Consider the following 21,775-nt stretch of genomic DNA (forward strand, 5'->3'; position numbering starts at 1 on the left):
CTAAGTGACTTTCCCAAGGCCACACATGGGTTAAAGACCTGAGCTCAGGTCTTCTAATACTTTCTCTGGAGTGTTCTTTATACTATATCAAACTACCCCTTATAATTAGGAGAAGAGATAGCATGAGTAAAGGCAGGAAACAGTACCCTTTTCTCTTTGGGGTGGTGGAGGAAGGTTATGGAAAGAGGAAAAAGGGCAGACAGTAAGGAAATCAATTTGACCCAAATATAGGAGGTAATTAGAAATAAAATTAGCTAAATTTTTAGAGGCCCAGAAGGTACGGAATTTTGAAAGAAAGCAGAGAAGTTTGGAATTGTATATGCATTAGAGAGAGAGCTATTTTTGTCTGATAGTATGATGAGAGTGTATTCAAGGATAATCAGGTTTCCATTGGTTCCAGATGGATTGGATGAGGGAGAAAATAGAGGCAAGAAGATTATCAAAATGCAACTACAGCATATGCAAATTGATAAAGGCCTTGACCATGATGTAGGGTGCAGGAATGGCAGAGAGATGTGTTGGAAAGAGGAACAGAGATAATTTTAGCTATGTGTGATCTCTTATGTTTCAAAATTTGTTGTTTATATTCTCAAAATGCTTTACTTTGAGATACCACATGGGAGAGAACATTTAGATTAAGCTCAACTTGAAACCAACCTAGCTCTGAAATCTAGTCAATTCCAGACTAGATTCTCTAATGCACTTGCAAATTATTTTCATCTGTCATCTCTTCATAGGAGCCAGAAGACATATTTACATTATAAAATATTAGTTTCTTTATCACAAGAATAAAATCCTGTAAAGCAATCCAAATTAGTGTTTTAAAGTTACATGAGATATTCTAACTACAGATAATAACATTATACATATATGTGTAAATGTATCAATGCAATGATTTTTAATACATTTTGTAATGATCTTTTAAAATCCCATATGGTATATTTTATGATTTATGTGAATTTTTTTATGTAGACGTTAACTTTTTTAGTCAACAACTGGAAAAATACCACAAACAGCACAAGGACGCAGTAGCTCTCAGACCCACCAGAAATGTAGGATTGCTGCTCATTGACACTAGGCTGCTAAGAGAAAAATTAATTCCATCACCTTTGCGATGCTTAGAGGTAACTATAAACTAGGAAAAAAATTAATTATTACTCTACAATTATTTTATGATTTTTCTACTGCACAAAAACCTATTATTATTTATTTTATAGTATTGCAAATATATAAATTAACATAATACTATTGGACATCCTTAATTTCTTTTTTTTTTTAATTTATTTATTATTATTATACTTTAAGTTGTAGGGTACATGTGCACAACGTGCAGGTTTGTTACATATGTATACTTGTGCCATGTTGGTGTACTGCACCCATCAACTCGTCATTTACATCAGGCATAACTCCCAATGCAATCCCTCCCCCCTCCCCCCTCCCCATGATAGGCCCTGGTGTGTGATGTTCCCCTTCCCGAGTCCAAGTGATCTCATTGTTCAGTTCCCACCTATGAGTGAGAACATGCGGTGTTTGGTTTTCTGTTCTTGTGATAGTTTGCTAAGAATGATGGTTTCCAGCTGCATCCATGTCCCTACAAAGGACACAAACTCATCCTTTTTTATGGCTGCATAGTATTCCATGGTGTATATGTGCCACATTTTCTTAATCCAGTCTGTCACTGATGGACATTTGGGTTGATTCCAAGTCTTTGCTATTGTGAATAGTCCTGCAATAAACATACGTGTGCATGTGTCTTTATAGCAGCATAATTTATAATCCTTTGGGTATATACCCAGTAATGGGATGGCTGGGTCATATGGTACATCAAGTTCTAGATCCTTGAGGAATCGCCATACTGTTTTCCATAATGGTTGAACTAGTTTACAATCCCACCAACAGTGTAAAAGTGTTCCTATTTCTCCACATCCTCTCCAGCACCTGTTGTTTCCTGACTTTTTAATGATCGCCATTCTAACTGGTGTGAGATGGTATCTCACTGTGGTTTTGATTTGCATTTCTCTGATGGCCAGTGATGATGAGCATTTTTTCATGTGTCTGTTGGCTGTATGAATGTCCTCTTTTGAGAAATGTATGTTCATATCCTTTGCCCACTTTTTGATGGGGTTGTTTGTTTTTTCTTGTAAATTTGTTTGAGTTCTTTGTAGGTTCTGGATATTAGCCCTTTGTCAGATGAGTAGATTGCAAAAATGTTCTCCCATTCTGTAGGTTGCCTGTTCACTCTGATGGTAGATTCTTTTGCTGTGCAGAAGCTCTTTAGTTTAATGAGATCCCATTTGTCAATTTTGGCTTTTGCTGCCGTTGCTTTTGGTGTTTTAGACATGAAGTCTTTGCCCATGCCTATGTCCTGAATGGTACTACCTAGGTTTTCCTCTAGGATTTTTATGGTATTAGGTCTAACATTTAAGTCTCTAATCCATCTTGAATTAATTTTCGTATAAGGAGTAAGGAAAGGATCCAGTTTCAGCTTTCTACTTATGGCTAGCCAATTTTCCCAACACCATTTATTAAATAGGGAATCCTTTCCCCATTTCTTGTTTCTCTCAGGTTTGTCAAAGATCAGATGGCTGTAGATGTGTGGTATTATTTCTGAGGACTCTGTTCTGTTCCATTGGTCTATATCTCTGTTTTGGTACCAGTACCATGCTGTTTTGGTTACTGTAGCCTTGTAGTATAGTTTGAAGTCAGGTAGCGTGATGCCTCCAGCTTTGTTCTTTTGACTTAGGATTGTCTTGGAGATGCGGGCTCTTTTTTGGTTCCATATGAACTTTAAAGCAGTTTTTTCCAATTCTGTGAAGAAGCTCATTGGTAGCTTGATGGGGATGGCATTGAATCTATAAATTACCTTGGGCAGTATGGCCATTTTCACGATATTGATTCTTCCTATCCATGAGCATGGTATGTTCTTCCATTTGTTTGTGTCCTCTTTGATTTCACTGAGCAGTGGTTTGTAGTTCTCCTTGAAGAGGTCCTTTACATCCCTTGTAAGTTGGATTCCTAGGTATTTTATTCTCTTTGAAGCAATTGTGAATGGAAGTTCATTCCTGATTTGGCTCTCTGTTTGACTGTTACTGGTGTATAAGAATGCTTGTGATTTTTGCACATTAATTTTGTATCCTGAGACTTTGCTGAAGTTGCTTATCAGCTTAAGGAGATTTTGGGCTGAGACAATGGGATTTTCTAAATATACAATCATGTCATCTGCAAACAGGGACAATTTGACTTCTTCTTTTCCTAACTGAATCCCCTTGATTTCTTTCTCTTGCCTGATTGCCCTAGCCAGAACTTCCAACACTATGTTGAATAGGAGTGGTGAGAGAGGGCATCCCTGTCTTGTGCCAGTTTTCAAAGGGAATTTTTCCAGTTTTTGCCCATTCAGTATGATATTGGCTGTGGGTTTGTCATAAATAGCTCTTATGATTTTGAGGTACGTTCCATCAATACCGAATTTATTGAGCGTTTTTAGCATGAAGGGCTGTTGAATTTTGTCAAAAGCCTTTTCTGCATCTATTGAGATAATCATGTGGTTCTTGTCTTTGGTTCTGTTTATATGCTGGATTATGTTTATTGATTTGCAAATGTTGAACCAGCCTTGCATCCCAGGGATGAAGCCCACTTGATCATGCTGGATAAGCTTTTTGATGTGTTGCTGAATCCGGTTTGCCAGTATTTTATTGAGGATTTTTGCATCGATGTTCATCAGGGATATTGGTCTAAAATTCTCTTTTTTTGTTGTGTCTCTGCCAGGCTTTGGTATCAGGATGATGTTGGCCTCATAAAATGAGTTAGGGAGGATTCCCTCTTTTTCTATTGATTGGAATAGTTTCAGAAGGAATGGTACCAGCTCCTCCTTGTACCGCTGGTAGAATTCAGCTGTGAATCCGTCTGGTCCTGGACTTTTTTTGGTTGGTAGGCTATTAATTATTGCCTCAATTTCAGAGCCTGCTATTGGTCTATTCAGGGATTCAACTTCTTCCTGGTTTAGTCTTGGAAGAGTGTAAGTGTCCAGGAAATTATCCATTTCTTCTAGATTTTCCAGTTTATTTGCGTAGAGGTGTTTATAGTATTCTCTGATGGTAGTTTGTATTTCTGTGGGGTCGGTGGTGATATCCCCTTTATCATTTTTAATTGCATCGATTTGATTCTTCTCTCTTTTCTTCTTTATTAGTCTTGCTAGTGGTCTGTCAATTTTGTTGATCTTTTCAAAAAACCAACTCCTGGATTCATTGAGTTTTTGGAGGGTTTTTTGTGTCTCTATCTCCTTCAGTTCTGCTCTGATCTTAGTTATTTCTTGCCTTCTGCTAGCTTTCGAATGTGTTTGCTCTTGCTTCTCTAGTTCTTTTAATTGCGATGTTAGAGTGTCCATTTTAGATCTTTCCTGCTTTCTCTTGTGGGCATTTAGTGCTATAAATTTCCCTCTACACACTGCTTTAAATGTGTCCCAGAGATTCTGGTATGTTGTATCTTTGTTCTCATTGGTTTCAAAGAACATCTTTATTTCTGCCTTCATTTCGTTATGTACCCAGTAGTCATTCAGGAGCAGGTTGTTCAGTTTCCATGTAGTTGAGCGGTTTTGATTGAGTTTCTTAGTCCTGAGTTCTAGTTTGATTGCACTGTGGTCTGAGAGACAGTTTGTTATAATTTCTGTTCTTGTACATTTGCTGAGGAGTGCTTTACTTCCAATTACGTGGTCAATTTTGGAGTAAGTACGATGTGGTGCTGAGAAGAATGTATATTCTGTTGATTTGGGGTGGAGAGTTCTATAGATGTCTATTAGGTCTGCTTGCTGCAGAGATGAGTTCAATTCCTGGATATCCTTGTTAACTTTCTGTCTCGTTGATCTGTCTAATGTTGACAGTGGAGTGTTGAAGTCTCCCATGATTATTGTATGGGAGTCTAAGTCTCTTTGTAAGTCTCTAAGGACTTGCTTTATGAATCTGGGTGCTCCTGTATTGGGTGCATATATATTTAGGATAGTTATCTCTTCCTGTTGAATTGATCCCTTTACCATTATGTAATGGCTTTCTTTGTCTCTTTTGATCTTTGATGGTTTAAAGTCTGTTTTATGAGACTAGGACTAGTATTGCAACCCCCGCTTTTTTTTGTTCTCCATTTGCTTGGTAAATCTTCCTCCATCCCTTTATTTTGAGCCTATGTATGTCTCTGCGTGTGAGATGGGTCTCCTGAATACAGCAGACTGATGGGTCTTGACTCTTTATCCAGTTTGCCAGTCTGTGTCTTTTAATTGGAGCATTTAGTCCATTTACATTTAAGGTTAAGATTGTTATGTGTGAACTTGATCCTGCCATTATGATATTAACTGGTTATTTTGCTCGTTAGTTGATGCAGTTTCTTCCTAGCCTTGATGGTCTTTACATTTTGGCATGTTTTTGCAATGGCTGGTACCGGTTGTTCCTTTCCATGTTTAGTGCTTCCTTCAGGGTCTCTTGTAAGGCAGGCCTAGTGGTGACAAAATCTCTAAGCATTTGCTTATCTGTAAAGGATTTTATTTCTCCTTCACTTATGAAACTTAGTTTGGCTGGATATAAAATTCTGGGTTTAAAATTCTTTTCTTTAAGAATGTTGAATATTGGCCCCCACTCTCTTCTGGCTTGAAGAGTTTCTGCCGAGAGATCTGCTGTTAGTCTGATGGGCTTCCCTTTGTGGGTAACCCGACCTTTCTCTCTGGCTGCCCTTAAGATTTTTTCCTTCATTTCAACTTTGGTGAATCTGGCAATTATGTGTCTTGGAGTTGCTCTTCTCGAGGAGTATCTTTGTGGCGTTCTCTGTATTTTCTGGATCTGAATGTTGGCCTGCCCTACTAGGTTGGGGAAGTTCTCCTGGATGATATCCTGAAGAGTGTTTTCCAACTTGGTTCCATTTTCCCCCTCACTTTCAGGCACCCCAATCAGACGTAGATTTGGTCTTTTTACATAATCCCATACTTCTTGCAGTCTTTGTTCATTTCTTTTTCTTCTTTTTTCTTTTGGTTTCTCTTCTCGCTTCATTTCATTCATTTGATCCTCCATCGCTGACATTCTTTCTTCCAGTTGATCGAATCGGTTACTGAAGCTTGTGCTTTTGTCACGTATTTCTCGTGTCATGGTTTTCGTCTCTTTCATTTTGTTTATGAGCTTCTCTGCATTAATTACTCTAGCCATCAATTCTTCCACTTTTTTTTCAAGATTTTTAGTTTCTTTGCGCTGGGTACATAATTCCTCCTTTAGCTCTGAGAAATTTGATGGACTGAAGCCTTCTTCTCTCATCTCGTCGAAGTCATTCTCCGTCCAGCTTTGATCCGTTGCTGGCGATGAGCTGCGCTCCTTTGCCGGGGGAGATGCGCTCTTATTTTTTGAATTACCAGCTTTTCTGCCCTGCTTTTTCCCCATCTTTGTGGTTTTATCTGCCTCTGGTCTTTGATGATGGTGATGTACTGATGGGGTTTTGGTGTAGGTGTCCTTCCTGTTTGATAGTTTTCCTTCTAACAGTCAGGACCCTCAGCTGTAGGTCTGTTGGAGATTGCTTGAGGTCCACTCCAGACCCTGTTTGCCTGGGTATCAGCAGCAGAGGTTGCAGAAGATAGAATATTTCTGAACAGCGAGTGTACCTGTCTGATTCTTGCTTTGGAAGCTTCCTCTCAGGGGTGTACTCCACCCTGTGAGGTGTGGGGTGTCAGACTGCCCCTAGTGGGGGATGTCTCCCAGTTAGGCTACTCAGGGGTCAGGGACCCACTTGAGCAGGGCGTCTGTCCCTTCTCAGATCTCAACCTCCGTGTTGGGAGATCCACTGCTCTCTTCAAAGCTGTCAGACAGAGTCATTTGCGTCTGCAGAGCTTTCTGTTGTTATTGTTTACTGTGCCGTGTCCCCAGAGGTGGAGTCTACAGAGACAGGCAGGTTTCCTTTAGCTGCTGTGAGCTCCACCCAGTTCGAGCTTCCCAGCAGCTTTGTTTACCTACTTAAGCCTCAGCAATGGCGGGCGCCCCTCCCCCCGCCTCGCTGCTGCCTTGCCGGTAGATCACAGACTGCTGTGCTAGCAATGAGGGAGGCTCCGTGGGTGTGGGACCCTCCCGGCCAGGTGTGGGATATGATCTCCTGGTGTGCCTGTTTGCTTAAAGTGCAGTATTGGGGTGGGAGTTACCCGATTTTCCAGGTGTTGTGTGTCTCAGTTCCCCTGGCTAGGAAAAGGGATTCCTTTCCCCCTTGCGCTTTCCAGGTGAGGCAATGCCTCGCCCTGCTTCAGCTCTCGCTGATCGGGCTGCAGCAGCTGACCAGCACCGATCGTCTGGCACTCCCCAGTGAGATGAACCCAGTACCTCAGTTGAAAATGCAGAAATCACCGGTCTTCTGTGTCGCTCGCGCTGGGAGTTGGAGACTGGAGCTGTTCCTATTTGGCCATCTTGCTCCGCCCTCTGGACATCCTTAATTTCTAAGAAAAGCTCTATAGTCTTTTTGTCACAAGCAGAATCAGCTTTTTAGATGAGATAATAGAGGGGACTGCAGGACTCACACTGGCCTCTTGCTCCTCCTCCATTTTCTATTGTCGGAGCATTTCAAGACCTGCAGAGAGGATACTACTGTAACAGCTTAATATCCCAGAGGCAGTGATGGTTGATTTTAGACCACCGAGATCAAGTTTAGGAAATCATTTTCTGATCTGGAATTGTCCCTGCAGGTCTGATTATGTTTTGGTAAGTTATAGAACTAGGGAAATTTCTGTAATAAGTTTCAGAACCAATACAATAACTTCCTTTGGAGCCAGAGTATACTTGTATCTTCCCAATGCCCACAGAGAGACAATGATATAAAACAGGGATTGGAAAACTATAGCCCACAAAGGCAACCCAGCCTGCCTCTTGTTTTGTATATGGTTTTATCGGAACACAGCCGTGACAATGATTTACATATCATCTATGGCTGCTTTCTTCCTAGAAGGACAAAGTTTAGTCGTTGTGACAGAGACTGTATTGACTGCAAATCTAAAATTTTTACTATCTGGCCCTTATAGAAAACATTTTCTGGCCCCGATAGATGATAGAAGATAGAGCACTGTATAAAAGAGTGCAGACCTGAGTGTTAATATGTTCTGTTATTAATTAACTGTATAGTATTGGGCTTCCTTCTAGAGTTTTACTTCTTCATCTGGTAAAAAAAAAAAAAAAAAAAAAAAAGAAATATATATACTTATTTATGTGTATATAATTATTATATAACGAGCAAATTTAATTCAATTTCAACAAGCATTTTTTAGCTACTGTATGCTCAAGAAATATTTGGGTAAAAATTTACTGTAAGCCCAAGAATACTGAGCTCAAACTGGCTTAAGCAATCAGAAGAGTTATTGGCATATGTATCTAAAAAGTCCAGAGATTGGGTCAATATCAAGGAGGTATGATCTAGTAGCTCAGTGTTGTTACCAAGGAACCAATTCTTTCATTCTTTTTCCTGAACCTCCTATGTGCAGGCTTCATCCTAAGGCATTTGTGAAATGATCGTCAAAAGCTTCACAAGCCAATTATTTGTTTGTATGGAGAGAGAAAGAGAAAGATTGGGGTTCTGAGTATACATCTCTCTCAGCCATAAATAAAAGTGTGGGCCTTTATCTGATTGAATCAACTAAAGTCAGAGGTTCACACATGATATGGTTTAGCTTTGCATCCCCACCCAAATCCCATCTTGAATGGTAATCCCCAGGTGTTAAGGGAGGAACCTGACAGAAAGTGACTGGATTATGGGGGTGGTTTCCCCCATGCTGTTCTCCTGACAGTAAGTGAATTCTCACAAGATCTGATGGTTTTATAAATCATGGTTTTTCCTGCACTGTCACATACTTCTCCTTCCTGCCACCTTGTGAAGAAGGTGCCTTGCTTCCCCTTCACCTTCTGCCATGAGTATAAGTTTCCTGAGGCCTCCCCAGCCATGCTGAACTGTGAGTCAATTAAACCTGTTTCCTTTATAAATTACCCAGTCTCTGGCAGTTCTTTATAGTAGTGTGAAAATAGATTGATACAACCTTAATCTGATCACTTTGGCCAAAAAAGCCATGCTCCTATTTGCCAAGTGATCAGTCAGACTCCATATTTGTTTCTGAAGGAGAGATCAGTTTCCCCCAAACTGCATGGCTAGCACCCAACATGAAAAGAGTGGGACTGATGCTGAACAGGGCAGCACAATGTCCACTACATAGGATGAAGAAGCAGAAAGCATACTTGCAAGATATTAGAGCATTTATGGAAAATTTTTGGTAAGCTGTAGAAATGATCTTCAAAACCTGGCCTTCCTGTTTTCACATTTAACTAGCAGTGATTTAATGAGAAAAAAAGTCTCTTTGTATGCACTGCTGCTTCCAATACCCGCTGATTTAACAGATGTCCCATTACGATTTGTCTAAAATATAAAATAAAATGAAAATATTCAATTATTTGCAATTCACATGTTATTTTCTTTCTTAGGTGCTAAATTTTATGCTTCCTCGTCAAAGCAAGAAAAAAGTGGATGCCATTATCTTTGAGGCACAAGATGCAGAGTATAAACTTGAGTTTGTTCCAACTACTACCACAGAATATGTTCATAGCTTATTATTTCTTGATGAAATTCAGGAACGGGTGAGTTGATTATCTCATGTAACTCAATATTCCAGATCTTGTAGTAGGAAGGAAGACATAGTACAAGAAAAAGTGAAGGACTAAAGGGCAAAAGACAGCTGTCAAAATATCAGAAACACTTTCAAAGTAAGTGGATGTTCTACATCACAGGAATAAAGCCAGCTAACAGTTATCAGACTCTTACAGTCAGGCATCATATTACATTTTCTACATGCATTACGTTTTTAATTCTCACAAAAGCTCTAAGAAGTGTTGATGTTTATCCTCATTCTGCAGATAAGGAAACAGGAACCAAAACAGGATGTGTTATCCATGATCACAGACATGTATGGATGTGAAAGAGTTAGAATTTAGATTTGAGTCTCTTTGACTGCAAAGCCAATGTTCTCAACCATAGTTTATTGGAATTCCAATTTTTAGTAAATGGTAATACCATTATAATCTAGATATTAATCATAATGGAAGTCTGACTGCTTAATAGGAAACTTACTGTTAAGAATGAAACTTACTGTTAAAAATGAAACCCAACACAAACCTGCTTAAGTGGGGAGGTGGAGGTGGGGAGAAAAAAGTGGATATGGGGACTCAAGTGATGCAGATGGAATCAGGTCTCTGTTTTTCTCTCTTATACACACACTCTCTCTCTCACTCTCTCCTTTGTCTCTTTTGCTTCTTTTTCTCTGGAAACTTAGTTTCCTCCTCTTAGCCTCTTCCCTGTAGGAAGCAATCTAGCATTTGGCTCCAATGGTTTTTTTCATAAACTTTCATTCATATTAGGTTGGCATTTAAAATATAGATAAATTATTTTATTAAATATCTGAAAATTGAAGAAATGTTTCAATTAAAAAAGTAAACTGAATGAATGTTATATAAATTATTAACCAAATTAATAAAAATGCTATTTCACATGACTACAAAAGTAACAGTGTTTCTCATTTCAAGAAATCATGCCTTCTCAAAAAGGCAGTTGATCGTGGTTCTCCTCAGGTTTGCTTATAAATTGTCCCAGGAGTCTAAAGATGTGAATTACTTATTATTGTTTGTATTCATTAAGTCACTTCAAACAAATAACCCAAACCCACTTGAGAAAGCTTAGGCCAAAATAGGGATCCCACTTAAGGATTCAGGGGTGCTTCATGGAACTCCCAATCAAGAATGTAAGTAGGCTCAGGAACTGACCAGAACCTGGAATAGGACAGTCACAGGAAGCCCCGGTAGTCCTTTCTTCCATCTCTGCTCTCTGCATCTCTCTGAGGGTCTGCTTCACTTCTCTCCCTCTGCAGACAGCTACTTCTGCTGCTTCTTACCACAGCAGTAAACATGGCCACCAGCAGCTCCCAAACTATAGCTTGCAAGTCTAGCCAGTCGGCAAGAAAGAGATAATCTCTCTTTTTCAATATTGATTCTAAAGGTCTAGTAAATTGATTCAGAGCTCCTATGCTGTTCTATAAACTATGTCAGGAAGGTAGGGTCACATCATAATCAATGGCTGCAGAGGGTCAGCTGCTATCACCTTGTGGTTCCAGAACAGCAAGTTGATGTAGTATGCAGAAAACATAGACTGTGTCCTATCTCCAGGAAGTTGTCTGTGTTTGCTGGATGGTGTGTTTGGAAAGCAACTTCCTTTAGGGAGATTTTCTGCACACACAGAAACTTTTTCTGGATCTTCATTCATTCAGTCAGCAAGTTTAGTGAACACCACTTAGCAGGGTGCAAAAATTACAATGAATAAACCTGCTTTAAAGAAGTTGAGTCTTGAATGCAAGCAGATGATTTTGATACAATGGGCATAGGATAAGATACTGTTGTAGCACTGGGAAGTTTGTAGTAATTCTTGCCTATGGGTTACAGAAGGCTGTGTGGAGGATGGCATATTTAAGCTGTCATAAAATACATGAAACATTCAGGTAGGCATTCCAGCGAGAGGGAAAGCTATGTGCAAAGACAGGAGGCAACGTGACAAAAACAGGATTTAGCAATTGATATGCTATGGAGAAAGAATGTTTGGTTGAAAGTTGATGAACTCTATGTAGCTAAAGCAGTATTTTCAAAGATAGGAGACAAGAAATTAATTACAAAGATGTTAAGTAGAATTGAAAGGACTTGATGGGCAACTGAATGAGGGGACAGTGAGAGGAAAATGAGGTGACTTATAGGTATCATTCTGCAGGGAATGGGTATTTAGCAATTTCATACCAATATAGGGAGGGTAGGCTACATAATTCATTGTCTGATCAGTACATTTTTCTGAGAGTGAAAGAGACACTATTAATCATTGTACTAGGACTAAGTGTAAACCCAGGACATTCCCAGAGAAACCTGGATATATACTCACCCAAAATTGAGGAAATAGAGGAAGATGAACAGATCTTGATGTAGAGAGACTTAGTTCTATACATAATTTGTTTGAGGTGTTAGAAATTTTGGTTGAAAGTCACAAAAACTCACATAAATAGCTTAGAAAAATGGAAATATTTATTCTAAGTTTGCAGGAATATCTTTCAGAATCCTAAAGTGTGGTTAGAGCCAGGCCTTTACAAAAAGGCCTCTCTCTTTCTCTCATCTCTGCTCCTCCAGAACCATGGTTCCCAAATGGGGACTCCAAATCAGCAGCAGCAGAATGGGTTAGAAATGTTCGCCTGAGAATGGGTTAGAAATGTTCATTCTTGGGACCCACCCTCCATGACTACAGTGTTTTTATGACTTGCTAGACCTTTTGAATCAGACACTCTTGGGAGGGGCTCAGCAATCTGTTTTAACAAGCTTTCCAAGGTCATTGCAATGGAAGCTAAAGATTGAGAACTATTTCTCTAAAAACCTGTCTGCGGTTATCTTCTCATGTTAATGACCTGTTCTGTTTCCACATGAAAGTAAATGGCCTCAGTCCTAACTCTTCCTATGTTCAAGAGAAAGGTCAGACTGAGCTAAGTTCTTTAGATCACAGTTTGATGGTCCTTGGTTCAGCTTGTGGCCAGGAAATTGGGCCAAGTAGTATGAAAATGTCTCCTCCCTGTATAACCATGTGGCAGAGCTGGGGGTAAGGAACTTTCCCAAAACTGGGGGATCCCTTGCCAGAAAATTAGGAAAGACAAGCAATACTGTCCACTGAAAGTAAGAAATCAAAGTGAAGATGTTTAGTAGTCATTGGGCTGTGGTAAAATAATTTATTAAGGGATAGTGGGAATCTCACCATAGATCTGGGTTCTAAACCTATGCAGCCAAGTCCACAGCTTGTCGATCCCTCTGGCTGCTCTGGGATGATCACTGCCCATCACACATGCCTGGAAGCTCAGATACTACAGCTGAACAACTGCACAGCACATGTTTTCTTAGAAAACTTTAAATATTGGCACTGTTTACTACAACAAGAGAACAAAACAGAAAGAAAGAGGAAACATTTATAAGAGCCCAGCTCTGAATAATTTACCTCCTAACCTGATTACCTGTATTATAGCAATGACTGTCTTCTAGCAGGCTTTAGCCAATTTGACTGTTACATTATAATACACTCCTTCTGTGCTGACTATTCACAGTTTGATGTTTGATATGGTTTGCCTGTATCTCCACCCAAATCTCACCTTGAACTGAATTCCTACATGTCAAAGATGGGGCCGGGTGGAGATAATTGAATCATGGGGGTGGTTTCCCCCATACTGTTCTCATGTTAGTGAATAAGTCTCATGAGATCTGATGGTTTTTATAAATGGGAGTTCCCCTGCACAAGTTATCTTGCCTGCCGCCATGTAAGACATGCCTTTGCTTCTCCCTTGTCTTTAGCCATGATTGTGAGTCCTCCCCAGCCATGTGGAACTGTGAGTCCATTAAACCTTTCTTTTGTAAATTACCCAGTCTTGGATATGTCTTTATTAGCAGCAGCAGAACAGACTAATAAAATGTTCATATTGTACAGTAGCTGTCTCCTATTAGAACAAACTTCAAAACTGAACTAGGACTCTGCTACATTTAATGAGCAAACTATGTTTCCATTTAGATTGAAAGCCTTGAAGATGAAGGGAATATAGTGACTCAAATGTACAAGCTTATTGAACAATATCAGGTACCCACACCTCCTGAAGACTTTGCTGTTTTTGCAACTATGAAGCCATCCATTGTTGCTGTTCGGAATGCCATTGATAAATCAGTGGGTGATAGAGAATCAAGCATTAAGCAATTTTGTGTGCATTTGGGTAGTGATATTGAAGAATTAAACAACGAAGTGAATGAAGTAAAACTGCAAGCGCAGGTAAGTTAAATCATTATTTTGTAAAAATAATCTATGCAAAGTTTTACTATTACATTTGTTTATTATAGTCAACAAATAAAAATTTTATATATTTACAATATATAATGTGATATTTCGATATATGTATACATTGTGAAAGTGTTAAGCTAATTAATGTGTTTGTCACCTCATATACATCATTTTTTGTGGTGAGAATAATTAAGACTACTCTTCAAACCATTTAGAAAACACATTTAACTGATGTAGCTTTAGTTTTTTGTAGTTTCGTTCTAACCAATCAACAACGTCTTTGAGCTGCTACTTAAAAATTAATGTTTCAAAATCTCGCTTTAAGTAGTGAATACATTTCAGACTATCACAAAGCATGTATGTAATATTAAAACTGAATTTAGCCAATTAAATTCTAGTCCTAACTTGTATTTTTTATTTTGAAGAGTTTTAACGACTTGTTAGCACATTTTATAGCTATTGTCACAATTTTAAAGTTTGTGTAATACCTGGGTGATGAAATAATTCATATAACAAACCCACATGACACAATTTTAACTGTATAACAAACCTGCACATATATCCCTGAACTTAAAATAAAAGCTAAATAAAAAATGAAAATAAACTTTGCTAGCATATTAGAAAATTCTCATTTAGGAAGAGACAGAGTATACATTGATAATTCGTAGGGAAGAATATTTAGTTACCTTGTACCACTTTTACAATAGAAAAGATATAGGGTACACTGACTCAAAAGAATATAGTACAGACATTAAAGATTACAGTATACCTTTACATGTATTAACATGGAAATGTAAAAACAGCTCACATTGTGTGCTTCCTCTTTGTCAACCAGTGTTCGAAGGACTTGGCATTGTTTTTACTTTTGTATTGAAGCACTTTTGTATTTTCTTACAGACAAAAGTGTACAAAACTAATTACTGTACACTCAATGAATTATCTGAAAATAAACACATCTATGTATCCACTACTCATGTCAGTAAAGCATTATGATACCCTTAGTGTCCCCTCCTAATTACTAATCCTTTTGTTATGGGATCTTTGGGGTGTCATTTTTCTGGCTGGAAACCTCTGTGGCCGGTAGCACCTTTGCCTGAGTTCTTGTCTTGTATCTAAGAAGAATGAGGTATGCAGACAAGTGGAGGGTGAACAAGATGAAGAGGAGCTTTATTCAGTAGAACAGCTCAGAGGAGATCCGCAGTGGGTATCTCCTCTCTAGGCAGGTCATCCCATTGAGTGTTCAGCTCTCAGCAGAGAGGAGACCCTGGAATGGGTGGCTCCTCTCTGCAGGCAGGTTGCCCCATCATCTCTGCAGCTCTGAGCAGAGAGAAGGCCTGGACAGGATAGCTCCTCTCTGCAGCTGGTTGTCCCAATGTATGCCCAGCTCCTAGCAGACAGGAGGCCCTGAAGTGGGTTGCTACTCTCTGCAACTGGTAGCCCCGATGACATCTCTGCAGGTCTCTGAAGTTCTCAGCAGAGAGGGTAGCTCCCCTCTGCTGCTGGTTGTCCCATTGTCTGCTCAGCTCTGGCTGAGCCCAGGGCTTTTATGGACCTCAGAGAGGAGGAAGTGTACACTGATGGGCCCATGGGGGATAATGGGCAGGCTGGAAAAAGCATCACAAGTTCCTACTCCAGTCTGTGGGACTGGCAGCCCAGCCCCCAGCCTTCAGACCAATGTGGGGCCTCACCGGGGACCTATCCCCTTCCATCCAGGAATCTGTCTGCCTCCTGCTGCTGTTCATGGCAATGGGGCTGGGCCCTGACTGCTCCGAGATCAGAGAAGATCGAAGAAGTGCCTTCTCTCACTGCCTGGCCTCTCTCCCTTCCAAGATCAGAGCAGGGAGAGACCAGGCAGCGGAAGCAGGCACTTCCAAGCCTGCGAGGGCAGAGGGGCCTTCCCATGCCCCCAAGAGCACAGGACTGCCTGAGTCTACAGCAACAGTTTGAGTGGCTACAGCTGCACCCGAGCAACTCCCACCCCAGTTTGGAAGGGACAAGGCTCCCACTTGTCCCTAACTCCCACTGGCTCCATGGAGTGTGCAGCCCTAGCCATGCCTCCCTCCTGCAGCAGGCGTGTTGGCAGTGGCAGGCCATCTGGAGCAGGAATGCTATAAATTTCCTATTTTTGAACTTCTATTAATTAGAACCACACAGTGTGCCCTTTATTTTATTTTGGTATGTTTCTAAGATTTATCCATATTGCTATTTGTGGATGTAGTTTATTCATGTTTGTTGCTATGTAGTATTTTATTGTATTTTACAATGATTCATTTCATGGGTGATGGAAATTGGGATTATTTACCATTTTGGGCAATGATGAGTAATAGTCCTAGAAATATTCTTGTGTATGTTTTCATGTTTTAACTCATTTAAATCTCAGAACACTTTAGGGTTTTATTATTCACATTTTACAGAAAAAGAAATTAGAGTACAGGGTTAAGTAATTTGCTGAGGGTCACACAGTTACTAAATGGAGGAATTTGGATTCAAGCTTAAGCAGTCTACTGTCAATGGTTAATAGTCTGCTGTTAATTGCTGTACCATATACTGTATTCTATACACAGCATACCGTTAAAAAGTATGAATATTTATGTATGCATAGATCATTAGAGAAAGCAAAAGTGCCAGCACATGCTTGATGTATAATCGTGCATTTTTTATTTTTTAAAAAACTTTTATTTTGGGTTCAGGGATACATGTGTAGGTTTGTTATATAGATAAACTCATGTCTCAGAGATTTGCTGCATAGGTTATTTTGTCACCCAGGTTACAGGCCTAGTACACAATAGATATTTTTTTCTGATCCTCTCCCTCCTCCCAACCTCCACTCTCAGGTAGGCCCCAGTGTCTGTTGTTCCTCTTTTTGCATCCATGTGTTCTCATCATTTAGCTTTCACTTATAAGTGAGAACATGCAATACTTGGTTTTATATTCCTGCATTAATTTGCTATGAATAATGGCCTCCAGTTCCATCTGTATTCCTGCAAAGGACATAGTCTTGTTCTTTTTTATGGCTTCATAGTGTTCCATGGTGTATATGTACCAGATTCTTTTTATCGAATCTGATATTGATTGGCATTTAGATTGATTGCATGTCTTTGCTATTGTGGATAGTGCTGCAATTAATATCTGCATGCAAATCATGCATTTTAAATAGCATGATACACATACACAAAATGAAAGCGTGGGCTCATTCTAACTAGTGCTTTTTCTGTAGAAAGTTTGAAGTTAATTCTCTTGGGCAAAGGACTGTAACTTCATCATTTCCATAAATGATACTCTCTTGCTATCAAGACCCTCATCCCTGCTGTTGTGGGGAATTCAGGAGAAAACCTAAATGTGACCATTAATAATAATTTATTTCAGTTTGAAATGTCTGTTCCATTCTACCTGGGTCTCTTTTGAATAGATTTTAATTCAATTGAAAATCTAAACTTCCTATTGGGCCACCTATGCCACCATCCCGTCCTACCTATTGCCCCATAAAGGGAAGCTTGCATTCCCTCGTGGCGAATAGATGGGGGAGGCAGGTCGTCTGTTCTTCATGCTACCTTCTGGGCCATAGCAGCTTCCAGTGCAGTTTGGCTGGGCTGCACCTGGTTGTCCCGGTTGCTGTTAACTAAGGGTCTTTCCTGGTTCTTTAGGCACCATGCTAGCCCCTATGCTGCAATCCATCATTGCTTCCATAGCCTACAGTCCCAAGTAATCTGTAGCTTTCTCATCCTGGCCTCAGACATCTTCTGGTCCATCAGTTCTCACAACAGTTCCCACTACCAGAATCAAGACACATGAGAATTTCAGGATTCCCTGTATATCATACCAAGTCACAAGACACCAGAATGTCAATATAAGCCCCTTCCTCCTGGACACATCCCTTGGCTTTTACTAATGTAGATCACGTTGCCAATTTGAATGCATGCCCATGCTGACTAAGACATGGACTAACTAGCCTCCCTGAGCTATAGCTATAATGGTTCTCAAATTCCTTCAGTTTTCTCAGATTATCCCAAACCTAGTTACATGCTTTTGCTTTACTCCTGAACTATTCCATTCCCATTCACTGGGGTTTCAATCCTAACAGGTCAGCCATAAAACATATGTCTTGCCATTTATGTTTTTCATTTTCTCTCTTCTATCATCTTAGAATACAAAGGCCTTTCCATTCCTTTATTGTATAGTGGAAATTTACCTTATATCATATCCCCTTCCTTCTCTTCCCTGTTGCATTCACCTCTGCTTATCTGAGGTCACACTGGTTGAAGAAGTGTAGGAAATGAAAGCAGATGAGGAAGAATATATTAGGTAATGTTTTAAAACAATTTTATCTCCATGGCACTTTATACAAATGCGTACTTTTTATAATGTCTATGCATTGGTTTAAAATTCAGGAAAGCAACAATTTTAAACATCATTTCTCAAAATCAAAAAGAAAAGAGAATTAAAGGAATCTTTTTTAAAATGTTTATTAATTCATTTAATTTAATTGATCTTTATCAAAAAGCAGGAATGGCTAACCAAAAACTGTCTTAAATTTACAGGATCCACAGATTTTAGATATCTCTGCTGACCAAGACAAAATAAGGCTCGTATTGAATAATCTGCAATCTGTTCTGGCTGATCTTCAGAAACGTGCATTTCGGTGTAAGTCCTATCAGAAGAATTTTAAGGTAATGACAGTTTTACACCATCTGTCTTAGAAATGTGTGTATAGAAATGGCATATATGCACAAGGACCTCAATAATGTAACTGTAAACATTCAATATTTGGACAACTATGTGCTAGTCAGCATGCTACAAATAGTCTCAAATACAAAATATGATATGTTCCCTGCCTTTGAAGTGTTTAAAGACTAAGACACATGAGATACCAAATATCTTTCTTATTAAAATAATTGTGAATTATGCAAAACTTTCAGACAAGGAACTGTACTTTCTATGTTAAAATGTAAGTGGATTTTTAAATGTGGTCAATTAAAACCACACTATCCTTTCTTAAGTAATATTCAGGCTTCCTTTACATTCATATGTATGTTATGATTCCATTAATATTGCCTGATCTACACTGGTTTTTATGTGCCAATTTGATAAAAATGACATCCCCAGCTAAGCCAGGGACAAATGGTTGTAAAAGGGTAGATTTGAGGACCAGGAGCAGTGGCTTATGCCTGTAATCCCAGCACTTTGGGAGGCCGAGGTGGTTGGATCACTTAAGCTCTTGAGTTTGAGACCAGCCTGACCAACATAGTGAAACCACATCACTACTAAAAATACAAAAATTACCCAGGCATGGTGTCACACACCTGTAGTCCCAGGTACTTGGGAGGCTAAACGGGGGGGGATCACTTGAGCCCAGGAGGCGGAGGTTGCAGTGAGCCAAGATCGTGACACTGCACTCCAGCCTGGGTGACAGAGACCCTGTCTCAAAAAATAAAAAAATTGAAATAAAAAAAGGTATATTTGAAAGGCTAAAAGAAGTCTCTCAAAAAACATGAAGAGAAAGGGTCAAGAGATGCAGATGCTTTCAATAACTTTTAGAGAGACCAACAGCAAGAAAAGAGAATAGAAAAGAAAATATTCCTATGGACAAAACCAGGGAGCCCCTAGCAATAAGGAAGATGCCATTGGTCTCCCCAAATATATTGGAGGAACATGCTTGAACCTCACAGGGGAATGCACCTGTCTTTTCAGAGCCCCAGATGGATGATCAGAAAGTGATCTGACATGCTGTCTACTCCAGGGTCCAGGGATTGGTAGAGAAATCTGAAAATTATGAACTTGATACCAGCCAATAAGGCTGGTGATACTTGAGGCAGATCTGTGTGAAGGAACTAGAGTTCAAAGTTGTTCCCAGGTTGAGTTAACTGACCTACAAGACAGGAAGGTATGTAGTAAGGAGCAAGGTATGGAGGAAATACTACTTGATAAAAAGCTACAACTTGGCCGGGCATGGTGGCTAACACCTGTAATCCCAGCACTTTGGGAGGCCAAGCCTGGCAAATCACGAGGTCAGGAGTTCGAGACCAGCCTGGCCAACATGATGAAACCCCATCTCTACTAAAAATAAGAAAAATTAGCTAGGCATGGTGGCAGGTGCCTGTAATCCCAGCTACTTGGGAGGCTGAGGCAGGAGAATCACTTGAACCCAGGAGGCAGAGGTTGCAGTAAGCCGAGATCGCACCACTGCACTCCAACCTGGGTGACAGTGTGAGCAAGGCTCCATTTCCAAAAAAAAAAAAAAAAAAAAAAGCTACAACTCACATGTGAGCAGTCCTTGAGTAAGAAAGAATATCATTGGTCCTGTCAGCAAGACAGCAGAGTATGAAGCCCCAGCCCCTCCTTTTTCCCTTGGACACACTGACTCAACAACCCCTGAACCAACTTATTTTGTCAGAAATACAAAGGCAAGTTGAGAGTCTCTTGCACCCTGAGCAAGTATAAAATCAGCTGATTGAAGCCAGTAGAATAATTTCTAACACCCTTTCACTGTGATTCCTGCCCCCAGCACAGTGCTACACAGTTAGGAGGAAGTTCTCAGCTTCTCCCTGGTGAGGGAGGGAAAGACAGACTGGATGGAATATACGGCATTCTGACACTTTAGGGGTCTGCCTAAGAGACTGGTTTCTCTCTTGCCTGAATTTGATTATGGACAGGAAAGGCCCCAGGTTGGAACCACTGAGAACAAAAGCAACAGTTTCGACCAGTTTACATTCACTAGCCATTAACACCCCTCCCCCCACCCCTGACTCAGTGCAGAGTAAGCAAGCAAGAATTCCCAAATCTCAGCCTCTACCTGGACAGGGAAAGATTTGAAGTGGCTGCCCAATGTGATACATTATCAGGGGACTGCTCAAGGGACAAACTTCTATATCACCTGTCTTGAAGTAGTGACAGGATCCAGCATATTCTAGGTATCTTATGTGTAGAAAACTCTAAAACTCCAGGGGGAAAAAATTAAAACTAATAAATAAACTCAGTAAAGTTGCAGAATACAAAATCAACTTACATGAATTAGTTGCATTTCTATATACTAACAACAAACAATCCAAAAGATAAAGAAATAGCATAAAAATAAAGAAATAGCATAAATAACAATCCAAATAGCATAAAAAATAGCATGTCATTTACAACAGAATCAAAAATAATAATAATAAAGTAGAAACAAACTTAACCTAGGAGGTGAAAGACTCACACACTGAAAACTAAAAAACTGATGAAAGAAATGAAATAATACACAAATAAATCAAAAGATATCCCATGTTCATTGATTAGACCACTTAATATTGTTAAAATACCTGTACTACCCAAAGTGACCTATACATTCAATGCAATCTTTATCAAATTCCCAATGACATTTTTAAAGAAATATTGAAAACAAATTCTAAAATTTTTAGGGAACCACAGAGGACCTCGAGTACCCAATGCAATTTTGAGAAACAAGAAAAAAGCTAGAGGCCTCACACTTCCTAATCTAAAAACGTATTACAAAGCTATAGTAATTAAAATGGTGTGGTACTAGCATACATTCAGACATATAGACCAATGAAACAGAATGGAAAGCCCCAAAATAAATCAACAAATACGGTCAACTCATCTTTGGCAAAGGTGCCAAAAATTCACAACAGGGAAAGGATAGTCTCTTCAACAAATGGTGTTAAGGAACTGGATATTCACATGCAAAAGAATGAAGCTGAGCCCTTACACAAAAATCAGTTCAAAACAAATGGGTTAAAGACTTAAAAGACCTAAAACTATAAAATTCCTAGAGGAAAATGTAGGAGAAATCTTCATGACATTGGCCTTGGCTATGATTTCTTGGATGTGACACCAAAAACCAATGCAACAAAAACAGAAATAGACAAGTGGAACTACATCAAACTAAACAGCTTCTGCAAAGCAAAGGGAA

At 39.5% G+C, this 21,775-nt stretch overlaps 1 protein-coding gene across 1 annotated transcript in view; it reads left to right on the forward strand.

Moving 5' to 3' along the window:
- DNAH6 (dynein axonemal heavy chain 6) overlaps positions 1 to 21,775 on the forward strand; it is a 313,929-nt gene that overhangs the window by 63,701 nt on the left and 228,453 nt on the right. The window contains exons 13-16 of the mRNA XM_007970043.3: positions 973 to 1,124; positions 9,468 to 9,620; positions 13,612 to 13,863; positions 18,411 to 18,539. Coding sequence (XP_007968234.3) covers positions 973 to 1,124; positions 9,468 to 9,620; positions 13,612 to 13,863; positions 18,411 to 18,539 — 686 coding nt within the window. The remainder of the gene's footprint in view (positions 1 to 972; positions 1,125 to 9,467; positions 9,621 to 13,611; positions 13,864 to 18,410; positions 18,540 to 21,775) is intronic.

This window comes from Chlorocebus sabaeus, chromosome 14 (genome assembly GCF_047675955.1).
Source record: "Chlorocebus sabaeus isolate Y175 chromosome 14, mChlSab1.0.hap1, whole genome shotgun sequence".
In the NCBI taxonomy this organism is placed as follows: domain Eukaryota; kingdom Metazoa; phylum Chordata; class Mammalia; order Primates; family Cercopithecidae; genus Chlorocebus; species Chlorocebus sabaeus.